The sequence below is a fragment of the Coloeus monedula genome (genome assembly GCF_965178545.1).
Source record: "Coloeus monedula genome assembly, chromosome: 6".
NCBI classification, from domain to species: domain Eukaryota; kingdom Metazoa; phylum Chordata; class Aves; order Passeriformes; family Corvidae; genus Coloeus; species Coloeus monedula.
Window position 1 is genome coordinate 8,818,360 of NC_138786.1, and position 20,609 is coordinate 8,838,968.

Below are 20,609 nucleotides of genomic sequence, written 5' to 3' on the forward strand. Positions count from 1 at the left end.
TACTGTCAGCTGCTCACAACTCCTTTCTTACGTTGTTGGATTTGGTTTTGGTGTTCCTTGTGATTCCATTCACCATTGGTGGAAAAAGCAGGATGGGTTCGCCTGGAGGTAAGAATTTACTTAACGTGCAAATGCACTTGGGTAGGCCTACAATGATGACTGCTGGATGAATGATCTTTAGGGATGTGATAGCAGCTAAGTTTTTGTTAACTGAAAATAGCGATTTTATACTTGGAGAGCACCAATTCATTTCAGCTGGGCTTCTCAAGACACATCCATTGATGGAGTGTCTGCCAGGCAAGAGCTAAACTAGATTGGGAAAAAGTTTCATTGGTCATTGTGGAATAGCTTGTATCTGATCAATCCTCTTCATACTTACATGTAATCATATAATCTTGACCTGAATTGAACATATTCTTAGTTTTTATCCAAGAGTGTGAGTTACAGTGCAGCAGCGCCTTGCATCTGACAAGGGAACCAGTGTAATTTGTACAGTAATTTGTATCATTTCCATTTTTTTAGAAAAGCTGTCCTTTTTAAGAACTTTCTGATGATCTCCTAAGAGCCTTTTCAATGGGAATTATCATGCTTTTGTATAACGTGTGATAGTATTTTATTGTGTATGAGATGGTAGAAAATCACTCATTCTTCTCTCAGAGCTCCCACCAAAATTGGGTTCTGATTAAGAATGAATTACTGTGAGATATGGATAAAAGGTCAATTGACGTGGTCCTGAAATAATTGAGACAACCTTTCTGAGAGATAAGTAGGCAGTTTTATGTCTTTATTTTACTCTTGCAGGAATAAGGCAGACGGAATAAGTACAGTTGGTGGCCGAAACAGAATTGTAGATCAGGGATTTCTTGGTACTCAACTTACATGCATTACACTGTTTCCAGCAGAAGTAGAAACTCTGCAGTCAGCTTAAGCCTCCACCAGATCCCACGCTTCCCACTGCTTCCCGTTAATTAAAACCCAGCAAATGTGCACATTGTGTTTGGTTACACAGATTCTACGAAGCGTTAAAAAACTTGAAGCATATTAATGGCTTTAAATTTAAAACTCATTACCCACTGCCCTATTGACCAGCTAAATAGAGTTTCTCAGCACTCCTCTGGGCCAGTGCCACTTCATTCTACCATGGAAATACAGAAATGTTTGTTGGCTTAGCTAAAAATGTTTGGGAATGCCGGTGGTATCCTTGGGTGAGATTACGAGGATGCCTGCTCACTAAAGCAGATCTGGCCCAATTAAAGGTATTGCCACCCTTTTTTTAGAATGTAAAGGAGTATTTTTTTGTCAAAATACTTGTTTAAACTTATGTTTACTGCCGGAAGATTTTATTTTTTTAATATTTTTATTCGGTAAATGTGTGTGTGTTTCTCTGTGTGTTGATAGAAGCAGGATTCTGAAAAAGCCCTTTCAGAGCTGAATCTAGCTATAAATTGATAAATACAGCTTCTTCCTCAAAATGGTGAGGTTTGTAATTCGTTGCCTGAATTTTGACCCAATGTTGTGTGAATTGTGGCTTCATCAAATGAAACAGGACCACTGAGCATTCTGAAGAGAAATTTTGCAATATCAGAGCATTGCCTGTTTCCAGATAAAACTTAACAGTTTCTGATGAAATTTCTTTGAGATCTGATGAACAGAAGGCTTAAAGTACAATCCCTGAAACACATATGCAGTGAGAAAGCTATTTTGACATGACACCTTTGAGTAAAATCCTTAGAACACCAGTTCCAAATCAACCTCTCTGGTTTTTGGCTTGTACCACTTAAACTTTTCAGTTAACCATCAATCAATCAATAAAGCAAAAATGTCTGTGTTTTGGACTAAATAATGGATTCTCGATTATCTGAAATTACGAATTTTTTATTATTTTCAGTTCATTTATATTTACAGGAAGCTCGAGTAATCAGGATCCACAAAAAAGGTTATTTGCAGCGATGCTCTGAAAGGTCTGAATTATCTTTACCTAGAACTGACTTATTCTTCTGTCTTTATTTCATGAGCTTTTTGTTTTCAATCCAGTGAGCAATCTGCATGTTATAAATAAATTCACTGAAGTAGTGCTGAGCTAAGCAGAGAGTATCATAAATATTCCACTCAAAGAAAACACGAACTGATAAAACACACTCGAGAGACATTGGCCATGCACATCCTTATCTTTTCCCATTCTTCTCTTTCCATTTCCCTAGATCATAGATGAAGAAGAAACACAGTTCATGAGCAATTGTCCCGTTGCTGTGACAGAGAGTACACCTAGAAGGAGGACACGCATCCAGGTGTTTTGGACAGCTCCTCCCACCGGGACAGGCTGTGTGATTCTCAAGTAAGTATTTTAACACATATTAAAGTAAAGCTCAGTTGATGAGTCTAATATTTATTGGAACCAATGGAGTTCTTAATTCTTTTTTCTCCTTGGACATGGTTGACCAAGTTTAGTTCTACTTGCACAGTGAAATGTTAGCAATTTAAAGCCTGAGTATTCAAAAGTAACTCCAAGCCTTCAGTAAGCATCAAGTCAGTAACCCTAATTGAACTTGTTAGCCTTTCATTTCACATAAAAAAATCTAAGCATTCTTAATTTTTGGGATCAAAATTGCATCCATCTGGTGGGTAGAAAATAGGCTCTTAGGTGAGATGAATAATAGGAATGTTCTGTAAAGTCATGGTTGTCTAAATGGACCTTTATCAATAAAACCAGATCTATTTTTTTAGAGGTGAATGCTTTCATTTTAGAGCCGTTGATCATTTACTGATATTTTGCTATTATTACACAGTCTCATGTGTTACCATGCTTTTCAAGCAGAGAGGAAGGTGCACTTTGCTTTAGGGTGCACTTTGCTTTAGGGTCACTCATTGGTCTGTAGAACTAAAGAGAGCCAGAGAAACGTTTTCATGTCTCTTAAGACTTTGCTGTATTTAATTGGACAGATTGGCCAAATATTCATGGACAATTGGAATTTCTTTGCTTGCCTTGAATCCATGTCTGGGAGAAGCCTTAAAAATTGCTAAAATATGCCCTGCAGCAGACCAAAGTGTTTCAAAGAGACTTTTCAGTGCAGGGGATAGTGACTTTTAGGCTTTTAAGGGAACACTATCACAAAGGTCGTGCAGAAGATACTTCAGACCAATTCAGGAAAATATGTTATTAAAATTGCAGTTGATTTCTGGACAGGCTGTGAAATTGCCACCAGCAAAAATGGCCTGTGGCTGCTTTCCTCTCACCCTGTGCTTCACTTCTCCTCTTGCTGATGGGCATGAGACAGACACTCCCCTCTTCCACATCTGTGAGGGTGATCTAGTCCCCACTCTAGCTGTGGAACAGTCTCAAATCTTTGGCAGTGTGCTTCTACTTGCTGCTTCTCAGTTTTAGTATAATAATTTTAAGAACCACCTGCTTTAATGTGTACTAAAGCAGCTCAAGAATACACTTACAGTCTTTTCTTAAGCTCACTACAGACAAGTGTACCTCAGGCTGCAATAAAACCTGTTAGAAGTTCTGTTATGTTTAGAGATGGAATTTTTCGAGAGTTTCTTTGGCAATCCAGAAGATTCCTTGAGTGTTGCAGAGCTTTTTATCAGTAAGACTGACCCCCTCGTAGCTGCATAACCAATATTGCTTGAGGCACTTGCTATTTAAGTAAATTAATAATAAGGTGATGATGCTTTATTTGGCTTTTTAAAGAGACAAGATTTAAACTTTAATCCAGTAATGATATTCAACAACACAAGTTGATGGATTTATTTTTTCTTCACTATTGTCCTAAATAGAATTGCCATTATCAAAAAAAAAATTAACTAAGAGCTATACTTTCCTCCCTGAAACTCAAAAATCTGTGGCTGAAGTCAGCTCAGGGACCTGCCTGGGTCTTGTCAGAGAAGGAATGCAGTGAAGTACCACCAACTGCAGGATCTTGATAAGTGTTTCTTCTCTCTCCTCGCTGCCAGTCAGGTCATGCTGGATGTTCAATACTGTTTTTTTCTGTGAAGTACTTGAATTCTTGCAGAAAAGTCAAGAGAGGCTACAAAATGTAACAGTCAGAACTGCAGTTCTCTGCACATGAAAGTATGAAATTGTCACTGCCTCAAAGAGTGCACAGAGTGAACCACTGCTTTACAACCTTCTCAGGCTGCTGGATATGCATCAGTAGTGCCAACGACACACTGAAGTGCCAGCAAAGAGCTGCATTAGCTGACTGGTACCAGTTCTCATAATCCATTTGGGAAAATAAAAGAGCAGCTTGGAAATGTAGGTTCCAGGAAAATGAAAATTTTGGTGTTATGACCACCTATTTACAGTGTGTCGTGGGTGTCTTTGGTGTGTATGTGCTGCTGAAAAATGAAAGGAAGTTGTTAAGTACCTTTTAGAGAAAATTATATGGGAAATACAGGCTTCCTCCCAATGATTGCTCTGTTGCCCTCAGAAGGTAACAGCTCCATGCCCAGGACTGTTCAAAGAAAGAATGACCAATATTAAGAGTTGCTGATGCCAGAAATTAACATTATAATGTGGCATTTGTTTGTCGTCCATGGCCCCATACATAGCAATCACTGATGGGGTTTGGGCATTAGCAACATGTACATTTTCTCTTCTGTATGTAAAGATTTGATGGCATCTGAATTAGAGTTTGTAGTCAGCCTTCTTCATAAACCTTCTTTATGGTCAGCTCCCATAGAATAGCATGGAAATGCTGGAAAAAATTTGGAAATAATTATTGGTACGTTAGCATTGGAAATAATTATTTCTTAATTATTCTAGATGATATAAGCAAAAGTCTAAAAGCAGGTGTTGTTTTAAAGAGTTAAGTCCAAATTCATCATGGAAAAATTCCAAAACCTTGAACTTCAGAGGAAACAAACTCGGTGTATTTTTCTTTCTTCTGTGTGTGATGGGACTGCAGATATTCTTTTTAATTATCAGTACATATCTGTTTCAATCCTTGCTATGATAACTTTGTTTTAGAATTTCCAAAACAGAATGGCAGCATTTTGGAGCCTGTTCTGGATCACAAGGATATACTTTTTTCACTATGCCCTGATCTACTGACTTCAATATATAGAAAAGTTAAATGTGGTCACAAGTTAGACATAACTGATCCATAAAAAATTATTACAGTTTTAAGTGCCAAATAAAGCTGGGTTGTTGTGGTTTTTTGGAGTTTTGTTTGTTTTTTTGTTTTTTGGGGTTTTTTTTGTTTTGTTTTGGTTTTGGTTTTTGTTTTTTTTTTTGTTTTTTTGTTTGTTTGTTTGTTTTTGTTTTGTTTTGGGTTTTTTGGTTTTTTGGTTTTGTTTTGTTTCATTTGTTTGTTTGTTTGTTTGTTTTTCTTGTGGTATAACTAAGTATAGAATCTCCCAGGAAGCTTTTCCTGGGCTAGTTGTGAGATTTGGGAACAGCTGTTTTTCTGCATTTTGTGAAATCTGGTAGCTTTGGTGGAAACACTTGCTCAGATTTGGGTAGTAGCCTTCCCAGTGCTTTCTAGGCATGGTGCATGTGATCAGTGTGGCTGTGAGAAGCACAAAATGACACACACAAATGGGAATCTGTAGTTGTAGGTTTCAGTAAGGGATCCTAAATCATTTGGCATGTGCACACGTGTGTGTAATGCTAGCTTTCTGGGTGGCTGCAAAATACAAAGTTTAGGGAATAAACATGTTTGGATTTGACTTACTGTCACCACCTTGCTTTCTAAAACATCTTTTTCTGTGTGAAGACTTAGAATTGTGAGAAGAAAAATCAAGAAAATGGATTAACATGTGATGTTGTACTGCAATGGTCTTGTTGAGAATAATTCATGCATTTTCTTCATTCCCAACAAGAGATGACAGTGAAATACCCAAAAGGTTTGAATCCTCCTGGACTCTGCTGAAACTTCCGTACTAAATATGCTTCTGGGATGTAAACAATAGCTGAGGCTCCATTTAGCCACACACTTAGGCCTGTGCTTGAGTCTCACTGAAGACACAAGATAAAAGACTTTTATTTTACACACTGCTTGGGAGACCTTCAAGCTTTAAGCCCTCTTTCCTGTTTGTCTCTTTGGACCTTCTCAGCTGTCATGCTGTGCAGAGTCTATTTGTTTCCATGTTCACAGTGCAACCTCTTTCTCTCCCTATTTTCTTTCCCTTGTTTCCTGTGATTGATCGCACACCAACGTGTCACGTGTCAGGATGGGAGGGCCAGGTCATTCCTTCATGTTCTGATAAAAGTTTCTGTTTTAAACTCTACTTACTAGGTTTCTGAGCTCTTCAGAATGCATTTGCTTTCTTGGATCTTTGAAAACCCACTGTTAAAACTTTCTTGAGAAAACTTTATTTTTGTGATGTACAATTTATACAGAAAATAATTACAATAGACAATAGAGCAGTGGCAGAGCCTGGTGGTATTGGTATCATCACATGGAAGTAGAGAAATTTTCAGGGGTTTGAACCCTGTCTTGGTCAATCTGTTTTAATATTTTGTTGAAGTGAGTGAAAACTGTTTTAACTTTTAAGGAACACCTTTTTTCTGCATATGCACTTTCATGCTTGGTTTAGCATATTCTCCTTTTTATGAAAAGTAGAACAGTACACGTGCATTTTTTTATCTGACAGCTAATATTCAGAGGCTGTGCTTAATTCTATAAAAAACCTCCAAGTAATGGAGATTTATCTTGTTAAACAAGGCAAGTCTGAAGTATGGGTTTCAAATAGTGATTTGCCCCATTGACCAAAAAAAGGACAATAAATGTTTATTGAAAGCTTCATAGCAGTGATGGAAAATCACCTCTTTTAGGTTGATTTGAGCCCCAGGTTTCTAGATTCACCTGGTTTGTTGTATTCCTCGAGACAGTGTCTCAGTTTAGTGTGATAAACAGGTGGGTTAAGGTCTGACACATGTAACAGGTGGGAAATACAGAGCAAACAGTTTTCTGCAAGTCCTTTACAATTCTGTAATAGAATACAAGAGTGAAGAAAATTTTGTCAAGTTTTTAGCTTGTCACATATTAAAATTTCATGATAGAGAGAATCTTGTTAGTATCCAAATTGAGTAAATCTGTCAGCTGGTGTAGATCTCATGAAGAGTCTATGTGAGATGGTAATTATCTTTTCCTCCTTTAGCATTTGCTGATTTTCACTAAGGCTGAGATTAATTGTTAAATGCAGTAAATGATGGCCACACACAAATAAGTTATATTCAATTTACCATTTGGAGAAGAAACCACAGTTTGTGATTGGCTCATGAAATAATTGAATTCTCAGACAGCTCGTGTCACTTGTATGGTAAATGTAGCAAAAGTTCCTGCAGACAAGTTATTCATTTCTGCTATACATATCGTGCTTAAACAACCGACAAATTAAAATCTGGTATCTGTAAATACTGTTCATTACCATTAGTACTTGCAGAAATTCACTGTATTCATCATACTGTCTCTGCTGTTTGTTTCTGGAAATGTGTTCTGAGTCATCTCTAGGGAAATGTTTTATAGTTTCTGAGGAAAAGTGTGGAGCTTCTTGTTTGCCTGAATATGTAATTATCTTCATGATTTTAATTATGCTGGGTCCTGTTTGCATGTAATCAGAGAGCAGAGGAATTTTAAAGAATTGCAGCCTTCTAAATAAAAACTATGGCATATTTAGTGTATATCAAGCACGTTTTGGCAAAATCTTTTAGATAGTTGTGCTGCTGGAGCAAAGCTGTCATATCTGTGAGGACAACTTCAGTTCTATTCCATGGGTCTAGGCCTTGGATATAACACTCAGTTTCCAACCTCCATGTGGGTTCTGACCATCCTCTTCCACTCAAGCTTCAAAGCTCTGAGGGCAAAGGAACTCCAGCTACAGCTTTTTGAACCTTTGGATTTTGTGTAACTTCAAGCATTCTGTTCGTTCAGGTCACTTGGCCTGTCACTCCTGGTAAACACTGTGCTGAAATGTGTTGGAGAGACTAAAAGAAGAACCAAATGTCATAAAACCTCAGGAGTTCACAACTACATATGCATGCTGAAAATGTCTTGGTATGCAGCCAAATTTCTTCTCTGCATTCAAAACTCATGGTGAGACCCCATGGCCAGAAACGGAGCACGAGGCACCTGGATAACAAGGCCCAGAATCCACAAGAGCAGCTGCTCTGTGGTGTGTAATTAGTACGTGACCAAGTCATTAACACTGCATTAGGAGGAGTGTTGATGAGGAATGCCAAACTGAGGTGCTCAGAGTAAACATGTATTTCAGAATGAATCTCTTTTGCTAAAAGTGTTGTTATTATGATTCTCACAAAACCAATATTGCATAAATTTGCCGCTAACAGAAAGAAGTTCCAGTTGCCAGACTCCTTTACGTGGGTGGAAGCTGCAGTCATATAAAAGCAACATCTGATAGATGATGAGAGAGTTGAACTTAAAAAAACAATAAAGAACAAAGAATTATGTACAGTTACAGCTGAAAAATTTGTTTGCTACTTTTCATGCTTGTCCTAAATCCCTCATCAGTATCAATGAGCTGGCAGAGGGAGGAGAAGTTGGACATGGTTTTAATTTATTTAGGTTACTAGACTAAGCTGGTGAAGTGCTCTAAGTGGATTCTTTGCTCCTCTCTTACGTTTTCACTGCTAAAATGTTTCCTTTTCTTTGCTTGGCTCTACTTACCCCTATACATAGAATTTTTCTCGATTTTTGGGATACTTGCCTGATTAAAATATAGCTCAATTCTTTCTCCATATACTTAATTGGGTGTTTATGTAAATGCTTTATAGGGAATGTATTCTTTAAATCAAGCACCCTATTTGCTACAAAAGATGTGAAATTATGACCTCACATGTTCTTTTAGGATTCCTGAATATTTATGGGTTGTACTTGAGGGAGATTCATGGATTTACACTTATTGAAAACTCACACTCTTTATTTTGAAGCAGATGAGTACAACTGGCTCATGATGAGCTGCGAGAAATTCACTATAAAATTATGCCTCTAAATTTTCCAAGTGTAAAAACTAACAACAGAGAAGCCCAGCTTGTTTGAATCAGATATTAAATTTGTTATTCAGTCTTTTCCATTCATCCTCTCAGATTGTCCAGACACTTCATGTCAACAGTTTTACCTGACTGTTTATTAGAATACTAACAGTGGAGCAATTGAGCACTGTTGTAAAGCATTTATGGACAGCTTTTCATTATAAGTAAATATAACAGCCAAGAAAAAAGAGAGATCAACCTGCCTTCCTTGGCTAGCAAGAGCTCTCTATAGCAATCTGTTTCTGGAGTGATAGAAGATAACAGTTCTCATATTATATAACTTTATTCTTTTTCCTAGTAGACACAATGAGGCTTCTGTGTGCAGAGAAGTTATAAAAAATTCTGTACTAATAGTTTTTTGAAAAAGGTAAATCTTTATCTTCCAGTTAAAACCACATAACAGCAGCAATAGCTTCTGAACTTCATTTTTGATACAGGTAATAGCAGTATGGCTTAATATTTCATAGCTTGAATAGAATATTTTGTGTAGACACTTCATGTATTTCTACACAATTAAGATAGCAAACTAAGATATCTCTGTGCATCCTAACAGTCCAGAGAACAAATGCAACCTCTGATAGATAGAAAATGTGTGATTTTGCATATGCAATCCTTGTGATGTGCCTTCATTTTGCCCCATTCTTCACTTTTAGGAGATGTAACAGAAATGTGCCCAGCTTTGAATGGCCAGGGACATAGATTGGGAATGAATTGATTTGGGCCCATTCTTGTCCTCTTACGCTGAGTTCTTATGTACAGCTCAACTCATTTTTCAATGCCTCTGTTTTCTCAGGAGCAGCTAGATGCCAGTGACTCTTCTATAAACCAGTGCAGGATAGAAAAGCTTGTATTGCTGTCATGCTGTCCTTAAAAATAAAGTAAATATTTTCTTCATCCAGAAATTTTATTATTTTTTTAAACAAATAGGACAAAAGTTTAAACTTTTCAATGAAACTAACTTAGAACCCTGTATTTTATTTTATAGGTGAAACACCTAGAGAGTTTACTTGTGTTAGGAAGAAAGAGTAACCTGCATTTCTGTATAGCTTCTATATTTATGTTAGCTCTAATATTGGGTGTAAAAATGCATGTTTTATCTCGATATGTATGGTAGCAGCCCCCTGGATCTACTGACACATCTACATTTAAAACCAAACACCATTTCACTTTCATTTTGTCACAGGTTTAATATCATTTCTTTAACTTCACAGTGGGAGCACGTGAATTTGGAAAGTGCTATAAATGGATTTTCTTGTAATTTTGTGTTCTTCTAGATAACCTTTCTTTTTTTATGGTGCAATTAATAAAGTAACCCTCTATAATCTAGTTAGATTCATTCATATGCTGTTTTGTTTGTAAAGATGTAGTGTTGCAAAAGAGCTTAATGGTTTTGCTACTCAAGGATGGGTTTATTCCTTGAGAAAGCAAAGCAATAGAAGAACAAAGAGAGAAGCAGAGTAAGGAGAAGGGTGGTGGTCTTTCTCTAGCAACAGGGGGAATGTAGTTATGGCTTTATTATGAAAGATAGTATTTTAAAATTTTTTTGCACTCTACCTTGAAAATGCCTGCAATAATTTCATATTAAAAAAAAAATCAGTGTTATAGCACATTTTGTGGTAAAATGAAGGAACGTGCAGTTACTTTCATTGGTCCATATCATTATATATTTTTTCAAAAATGTCTTTTTTTAAAACTAGCTGTTTTGTAAAAAATAAAAAGATTGTGCACTGATGTGCAGTGGGGTAGGAATTCAGGCATTACAAAAGTTCAACATACCTTATGGCAAGATAATTATATCAGTTACCTTTTTGATCACCATTGTGTTTTCTCCAGACCTTATGGGAAAATACTTAAAAAAATTACATATTAAGGTTAACAGTGGACACAAGCACAGAATTGGTCAGAATTCAGCTGTATCCTTATTTGGCATTTTACAAAACCAGATGAGGCATTCTAAACTTCCATTTTTATTTCCCAGCCATTATCCATGCTGAGTTTCTTGGTCTTTCCAGATTCCCAACACTGTTCTAAGGATACTTGTGGGTTTCAATCATGCACTTCAAAAAGTCATGTGAAATAGAAAATGAGGCATAGTGCTCTCTAATGTTCCTACTTCCCAATCCCAAGCTTGAACATAAATAAGGAAGCCATAAAAAGTGATGTCAGAGGGTCTTTAATGAACTACCAAAGCCCTCCTGTCTGACTTTACTGTATGATTGTAGGGTGTACTGTGATTGAGCTTCCCCTGCCCACCTCTTCTACTTTAAAAATAAGAACATTGCTGTCTAAAAAATCCTGCCATCTACTTCTGATGTAATTAGCATGTAAGCATTTTAAGTAAAGTTTTGAAAAAGTCTGCTGGTTTGATGCACCTGTGTGCAAATCTACAAAGATTTGATTTACAAATCTAAGTAGATGTAGGAAAAATCAAGGAAATGTGTTTTTCAGTAGTTTTCCTTATTGACAAAATTTGCATCAGAGAAAGATAAATCCTCAATGAATTATTAATTCTATTTACATATCCTAGAGGAAAATGCAAAAAAGGATTTAAGACATGTCAGGAGGAAGTTCTATGAAGTATCTTACACTGAAATCTGATTTTGTCTGAATTTTGCTCCCTGCAAGGGAGGAAATAAAACAGTACACAGATTTCTTTCTGGCTGAGTCTCTAGTAGAGCCTGCATTTTCATAAATTTCAAATAGTGGGATGGAGAAAAATACCAGCTCCATAATTTGCTTGTTGTTTGCTGTTTGTAATGAAAATCATTGTTAATTTAGGAGCCCGACAGCTGTAGGACATTTGCCATTAGGCAGCAGCTGTCAGTAGCACTCTGGTTTATTTTGCAAACAGATGTTTAATTTGACTTCAAGGCCATTGTCATTTTGTGAGGGGAAACAAAGAGAGAAAAGGAATAGAAATAATAATGATAGTAATAATTTGATTTCCTTTCAGATCTTACAGCAGAGTCACTGTTGATGACATCAGAAGTGTTGTAATTTTTTATTACTGAATGTTTGAAATCAGTTTTTTTATAACTGCCTGAGGTTATGCATGATAATTCATGTTAAGGAACTGATTTGTCTTGTGTCAGGAACTGAAGGCATTATTTTAATGTACTATGATACATTTTTAAAATATGTATTTTATTCATGAATCAAAATGTCATACTATTCCTGCAGGTTACAGATAAAGAGATTTTGGTCCCTATATTGAAATCAGAACTCTAGTGGGCCCACTGTCATGCAAAAATATTTTGCTTACTGTAGTATGGTGGTGTTCTCATTGCACATCAGTGAATGTGAAAAGTAAATTGAGTACAGTGATGATGAAAGGAGGTAATTAAAAAGCTAAGTAGTGTAATGTGGTTAATTTTTAGTTTTAGTAACAAATGATTCTATCCAGTATGTGTCTAGTGATTGAAGCTTTAATAAAACCTGCTGTTTTGGCAAGATCCTCCATTATTCAAAATGTCTATTGACCCAGGTAAAAGAATGGAGATTAGCAGTGAATGGTCTCACTCTTACAACACATTGGTAATTCCTAGATGTTACAAAGTCTACTTTAAGTTAGTCATAAATGTGGCACAACTGGTCATTTGCTTCTTCGTAATACAATCAGTATTTCACGATTGTATTCTGTGAGGGTGTGTAAGTAAACCTGCATTTAAATGTAAGAAGCTATACTGCACGTATGGAATGAAATTTTCATCTGAAAAATTTTTCTGGCAGGCTGATGTAAATATTTGGTGAAGTGTCTGCATGCCCACAGAAATCTAGAACAGTTCTGCAGAGCACATTTTGCACTTAAAATTTCCAGCACAGGTCTGCTATATGTGAAAGGCAAATGGATGAATTAACAAGGTGCTGGATTCTGGCCATCTTTACTTGTATTGAATAGTATTTCAGTTCTCATGTGAGTTTGCATTTATTAGCTGGAGAGTCCCTAGAAAGTGGTGTGTAATATCACTAAGGGTCTCAGAACCTGAACACTGTATTTATCTTGATTCTTTGCTTCATGTGAAGCACCACAAAATCAATTCTGATTTGTTTCCTTAAAGGAGCAGCTATTTGTATTATTGCAGTTCTTTAGAAATTCTGAAAGGCAGAAAAAACACCAAGAAAAGGAATTGTTCTTTGCATGAACTGGCTGATGAATTGATGTTGTCTTTCTCGTTACCACATTTGAGAATTCTAAGGCTATTGTGAAAGGATTGAAACACTAAATTCAACCAATAATTGGGTGGGCCATTCCTTTCTTTTCCTTGCAGTAATTAGGTACCCACTTTTCCCATCTTTTCTACATCATTAGACATGCATTAAGTATCTTTGCTCTCTGAACAGCAGCAGCCTGAATGCTTTTTGCCCTGCTTTCCCGAAGAAATGGATTTGTTGCTTCATCAGTTCACTTCTCCAGCAGAATTTAGTTTAAAGTCTTGCAATGCACCAGAAAGCACATTAGATTCTTTTTTTAATGGTTTCTGGGTTTTATTTGCTGCAGAAAGGGCTGGGTTATGGGCTGGTGTCTAGGGAGGGACTCAGCTCTGTTCCTTTGAGGGATAATGAGCTTGATGCTTTCTCATTGCTGTATGTGGAGCCCCATGATAATCTTAATATGTACCAACTCAGTTAAGTTTTACAGATTGCCCATCACACAGTTTCTTCCCATTGAATTCTCTGAAAATGGAACATACACTAGTTTTATATACAGAGAAATTAATAAGTGCTCTCTTATGATGCAACTGCCTTGCAATGGTGGCTGGAGTAGATGCATGATAATACAAGAAGCTCATATAAAAGGCACCACCATCTCATGATTGTTCATAAAGAAGTTGTCTTGCTCATCAGATTTAATTTAAATAGCAAAATATTAACGAAAGGCATTTATCTAATTTCTCTGATTTGATTGTGGCCAAAGCATTGTCTTCAATATGGCGAAGAAACACAAATAGTTATCGTTCTTCCTGGTTTTACAATAGTAATCTGTACTTCTGCTACACACAGTTCGACTCACTAAGTGCTAAATATGTTCAGGCAAGTAACTAAAATAAAGCTAAACTTGAAGAGGAGGCAAATTTGACAGGTACTTAGATAGATATGTGTTTGCATTGTCTTTTTCAGTAAGCTACTTGGCTCAGTGAGAATAAAGTTCTAAGTGCTGTCCTTAAAATGTTCTGGTTTTCCAGTAGCCACTCATGCCTCATAAGAAATTCAGGCTGGAATTCCCTTCTGATTAAGTGAAACTGAAGCTGGTAATTGATTTCAGTAGAAGGTCAGTCAGGTGTCACTAGAGTGTCACCTAACAGCAGCATAAGATTGTGGGACACATCTAGGTTTTCAAAACACCCTCAACATCAGTGTATCTGGTTTTATGTTTATATGTTTCTAGTTTTCAAAGCATGTAATTTTTTTCTGTCTCTTTTTCAAGTTTGAATGTTTGATGGGAACAAATGACTCCCCACTATAATAAACAATATCACATAGTTATATTTTTGTCTAGAAGATCAGGAGATTTGTTTCCTTTGTTGCTTCAGTTTCAAAATCCAGACAAACATTTGGAAATGTTTAAACGGCACTGCTTGGGTGTCAATCTCAAACCCATAATGGGTTCACCTGTTTCCCATACAGGTACTTGAAGGAGCACCCCTGCTTGTCTCCACAGTGTCTGAACCCTTGCTCTATTTCCTCCTGTATCTCTAATCACACTTGGTGTATCTCAATTATCCACATTAAAACATCTCCCTCTTGGAGTTTCTAAGGAAGTTAAAAATCTAATTAACTACACTTTTGTTCCAAATAAAATGTGGTAGGGCTGAATTCCTGTTCCCAGTCTATGCCCACTTCTCAATATAAAGGGTGATTTATCATTCTAATCCCTGTCATTACTGCTTGCTCCTGTTCACAGTGCTCCTTTAATAGTCTTATTCATGTGCTCTCCTTGTCCCGATGACTGAGGGAGATACAGAATCTGGATCTTTTGCTTAATCCCTGCTCCTCTAAGCACAGTTGTAATCACTTCCTCCATGAAATGCTGATCCTTATCCGGATCAACGAGACTTCAGGAACCCCACTGAGGCACAAAGCTTCTTGAGACTGTAGGGTTTGTTTCCTCTCCCTGCTGCTGTATGTTGTTGTGTAGAAAATGCTTTAAATCGCCGTGAAAAGGAATCACAATCTTCCAAGGAGTTTCATTACCCCGGAGCGCTTTGGGGCGTTAATGTTTATCATTTAAATGCAATCACACCCACAGTCTGACAATCCACTGCTGCAGGAAAGAGAGATGCCTAGACTTGGTTCTTGCCCTTCCTATGCATATCTTGGACAACTTTTGATCCATTTCCTATTGTGTTTCTGTACCCTTCAACACTGCTATTATCTTAGCCCTGAGAGTACTTTTCTGATTTTCATGTGTTTAGCAATTCTTCTTTCTCCATCATTTGCTTGCTCTGTTGTAGCAAAAGTGCAATCAGTGTTACTGGTGTTGGCAGCTAATCTGACATGAGAAGGTTGTATGATTTTGGCATTTTTAGGGCTGAAGTCAAGACCATGATGTACAGGTTCCCTGCCATTGCATTCTCCAAAAATCAGTGTACCGAAGTTTGGCAACGCTATTTGCTGCAAATCCCTACTGAGAGGAATTTTTGCAAGCAGAACAATTGTATGAGCTCGAGACACTGCTCTAACACTCTTCTTAGCCACGAGCAGATGCTAAACAATGGGTAGGTGGAGAAGCTTGCTGAAAACCACCCTCATTATGTAGAGGAATTTCATGGATTAATTCAGTCTTTCTTTGATAATTATGTGTTGGATGATCAGGGTGTTGTTTCAGCTTTTTCTCAAATACAATTTGAATGTGCCTTCTTCCCATGTGCTGCCACTTTAGGATGAGGGAAGTAGAAAAGTAACCGGTATCAACCCTTTTATCTTTATTTTCTTTCACTTCTCTGCATTCCTGTCTTGCAGCATAAATGCCCAGCATCTCCTGGCATTATGTGGCTGAATGTTCAGTAGGCTGTGCACTCCCAGCTGTCAGGGAGAGCTCTCAGAACAGCCCAGGTAGACGAGATTCAGTTGTTACAGGTATTAATTCTTGACAGATGAAATCTGTCTCAGCTGCACTAAAGAGCTGACAAGTCTCTTCTGATGGTTCCAGTCCCACGACTTAACCTCAAGTACTAAAGACACTGCATCAAAATCTTCCTCAGGGAAATACATTCATAATAGTAAGGTCTTTTTCAAGAAGCAGTATTAAGCATTTTAATATTAAATTGTGTTATCTTTGTCTCAGTGGGTGTTAATTTGTTGCATTAATTGTGGCGTTCACCTTCAGGCTCCTGTCAATGCTAGTGAAGTGAAGATTTTTTTTTGGATTTGAAAACACCAAATCCTTTATTCCAATCTAGATTCCTGCTACTGGCTATCCACTAATCAGTATTTTATCAGTGGGTGGGCTTTGCTTTTGACAAATAAATTTTTGTCTGTACAAGCAAATAATTTACTCATTTAAACATAATTTCAGTATATTGCTAGTTGACAACTTTTAAAAAAATAATAGGAGAATGCAACTTCTAAAAATAGTAGGAGAATGATAGCTCTTTTTTGTTTTATCTTCAAATTAGTTTACTTCATGCTTTGTAAATATTAAAGATTTAAAACAATTTTTTTAGGGTTCTGGGGAATTTTTTCTGTCTTCATTAACTGGGTGCTCATGGTCATGTTTAAGTTTTAATTATTTTGAGTTTTTTTAATATATTAAAAAGATGGTGGTTTTTTTTTTACTGCCCCAACCTGGAGTGGGGGGAAGGTGATTCAAGAGGGGAGGGGAATATGAGTAGGATATAAAGATTAAAAGCAGTGCTGTAAAAGGGAAATTATGCTGTTGCTGTGTCTGTGCAATAATGGCAAAATCAACAGAGGTCGAGCAGTGACCTCAGATCAAGTAGGGAACTTAGGGACAGGTGAAGGAACATGAGGGAGGTTTTGAGATGTGGCCTTTGCCTGCGTGGTTGGTTTTCTTCCCCACCCTTCCATATCAGGTAAAGCAGGCTGGCAGAGGGGGCATGGCTTGAACATCCAGAGAAATCAACTATTTAAGTTCCCTGTGCAAGTGGGTGAGCATCTTACAGGTTGCAGAAACCTTAAGCAGAAATAAATTGCAGCTTGATAAGGGTTTTATGTGGTTTTGTTTTCAATTTTGTTTTTAGGGTTGGTTAGTTAGTGCACAAGTGCTTTGCATTGGTTCTTATCACGAGTTAGCTCAGTTATCAGATAACAGGATTTTAATTTTGGGCTCACTAGCTTGGAAAAAACCTGTAGTCCCACCTTTGGTAGATTGCTTCCATCTTGCTCTACAAAACCACTACTTAGAATAACAAGATAAATCCATCCTCCAAACACTCGGTCCTATCCAATCTGTTCTGACTTTCCTTTGCAGAATAATTTATAATGCTTAGCTCTGAAATTCAAGGAGACTGCTACAGAAAGTGGTGACTATCAAAATCCTTGGTGAAGATCTAGCCCATGAACAGCACTGGGCTTTAAGTGATGTTGCTTTTTTTTGTTTGTTTTTGTTTGTTTGTTTTTGGGATCTTTTGAGGGGAGGGTGGATTTTTATTTGGTTTTGTGGGGGTTTTTTTTGCAAGTAATAGGTCATGTCAGAAATTATTGTGTCAGTGCAACTTTTTATCCTGAAGATTTTAGATTTAACATTTATGTCATGTGGCCATTCAAGTAAAGAACGGAGAGATTTCCTGAGGAAAAATATCAGATAGCAGCATGTATAGCTGTGTTTTCCTTCAGAGCTCTTTGTTGTATTATATATGATGGCAAAATTAGTCCTGAAGTCAGCGAGCTCTCTTGTAGGTGTGTGGTGGCAGACCCGAGTTTGGTATGAAGGACACCAGAAGGATTTGGAAGCAAGAGGAAATTTCTAAGATAAGCTTTAGAGTGCTTTGCTCTTGCTGTGGGGTTTCTCTGAATTATATTTTCTGACAGTATATGTGAAATGTTAAAAAATAAAACTGAAGAAGGATACTCTGGTGTCTGTACTGAAGTTTTAGAAGTGAACATGTTTTATTGCTTTTCATGTTAAAATATCCTCATCCTGTGCAGGGATGTAAATGTGGAATTATGGCAACATTGATCGACTTCATGTTAATATTACTGTGTTTTATCCAACATCAAGTATCAAGTCTGGTTGGTTTGTTCAAACTGTGTTAACAACACACTTAAAACCAAACTAATGAACAAAACCCCCAAAATCACAACAAAAAAATGTATCTTCTGTTTTAGCTTCTAAGTTATGCCTTAAAAAAGAAACAGTTTGCTGCAAATTTTTAGAATTGACCCTTGTCAATATTCTAAAAATTGGCTGCTGACAGCTTCTGGTGTAGATGGAGCCTGTCCTGGCTGAGACAGCACACTTTGCTCATTGAAAATTATTTTGAAGAATGTAGTTGTCAAAAATACGATCAGTGTAAAAATTGCTGGACATCTATTAGCTAAAGGGTCATATAGACTTTCAGAGGAATTTTAATTTGTTTTTAATAGAGGTCTCCTAAATATTAGAAAAAGAAGTAAATATTGTTGGCAAACTTCTGGGAGTTTGTGCTTTCCCTGACCTTGTAAGTGCTTGTCAGAAACACAGGGTTGGCTTTTTTCTAAGACCATGTAGTAGGAAATAAAATGAGAGCATCTTAAATAATGCATTAGAATGACAAAACCCAGTAGCACCAGCAAAATTACAGTAGATGTAAATTCATGGTTTTCACATCACTTTCTAGTGTTAAAGTAAATGGTATATTTAGAAATTCTTTCTCTCCAAAAAAACAACAAACCCAAAAAAGAAAACAACATGATGTTAATTGTTCTCTGTAGCTTTCTGGGTTGGGAAGCAACTTATCATACTGTAATTAAATCAGTGAGGCATGGAATAATTAAAGATAATAATTTTGATAGCTAGAAGGGCAAGACAAGGTTAACTCCCAGGTAATATAGAGCAGGAAAAGTGTCTTATCTGCAACTCAGTAGTTAATTATTATTTCTCAATATCCAAGTAAAACTTGGGGTACCCTCTCCAGCTCTGACAAAACCTGTTTTATTCAAATGTAACTCTAATATTGTACTTAATGGCTTTGATGTAAGCTTAAAAAATGTCGTAGGAACAATTCTTACAAATCCTCTTCCTTACGTCTTTTGTCACATCACTACACCCACAGCAGTAATTCAAAATAAGAGTATTTCTTTTCATGCTAGGATTTGACAAAAGGAGTGAGGAAAATAATCTAAAGCTGTTTCTATGGGGAAAAAAAAAAAAAAGGAAAGAAAGAAAGAAAAAACCCTTAACTGACTCCTCTGTTTCTGGTATGAACTGGAACGTTCCCAAGGCTGGTCTGAATTTTTATGGTTTATGACATTTCCTGTTTCTTAATATCCCAAATGCAATTTCCGTGTCTTTGGCAGAGCTTTTCACAGCAGGATGGTACAATTGTTGTGGAACTGTGCTGCAGAGGGACATTCTTATTCCATGGAAGTCTTTCAAGGCAGCCTTTTCACACTGCCCTCAGATGTGGTCTGACCAAACTGAGCCAGGACAGGGACATTCCAAAGTAGTATTGCCAGAGCAAATATTACAGAAGTAACCAGATATTCTTGCATTTTGCAGTGAGAGCTACAAAACAGAAATAGTGACACTTTTTGTACAATTCATTTGGTTGGTTTTCTTTAATAAAAGCAGGTGCTGTCAGGTGTAGATATGCCTGTACCTCACAGTTTTGCTCCTTAGTTTGGTGATAGAAAAGCATTAGCACAAATCCAGAAGCCTTGCCTTGAAGAAATTGGGAAACAAACAGATTTTTTGAGTCAAATTTGTTTCCTTTTTCTTTTTTGTTTTAATCCATCACTTTCTGATAGTCAGAGAGAGAAGAAAGTCAGTAAGAAAAACAAGAACATGAAGAGCCACTTGTATATATTAATATGGGAGGGAAAGCAATTGGATTACCCCTTCCTAGGTTCAGAGAGCACTGGATATGTTTGAAGCAGGGGGAAGGATTTATGTAGACTAAGCAGATGTGTACCTTGTGTAAATTCTTAAAAGCTTTCTTGCCTCTCTCTAGAAGTCAGCCATTCCATTTTTAGCTGTTTTATTTAAACCTCAAAGCCAAAGGAAAGAATCCTTAGTCCAAACATCAGAACTTTTATAGCAGAATAAAAATTATGTCAAAAAAAAAAAAAAAGAAGGGGGAACAGAGGTAGTTATAAAAGCTAGCAAATACACTGAGCAGATGTTTTTGTCTGTGTTCAGTCTAGAAGCTGATTATTAAAACAGTTAATATTTTAAAATAATTTATGATTGAGTATTTGTAAAGTTCTGTGCCTGCTTTTGATATTTATGCAGCCATATAATGTATTTATCCTGGTGCATTTGGAATCACTATAAAAAATCCCATTTAAATAATTGGCTCACCATATAGTTTCAAACACAGCTGAAGAGACAATGACTCAGAAAGCTGTGAAGCTTTTGTTATTAGAAAAGGAACTGTTCCCTTGACATTTTACAGTGACAAACTAACTGCAGCAAAAAGGATAATACAAGTAGACTTCAGGCTTCAAACAA

At 36.8% G+C, this 20,609-nt stretch overlaps 1 protein-coding gene across 1 annotated transcript in view; it reads left to right on the forward strand.

Annotated features, from left to right (window-relative positions):
* The window catches only part of SPON1 (spondin 1), a gene marked incomplete at both ends in the record, with an annotated part of 171,741 nt that overhangs the window by 31,696 nt on the left and 119,436 nt on the right, over positions 1 to 20,609 (forward strand). The window contains one exon of the mRNA XM_082282860.1: positions 2,202 to 2,335. Within this exon, the coding sequence (XP_082138986.1) occupies positions 2,202 to 2,335 (134 nt within the window). The remainder of the gene's footprint in view (positions 1 to 2,201; positions 2,336 to 20,609) is intronic.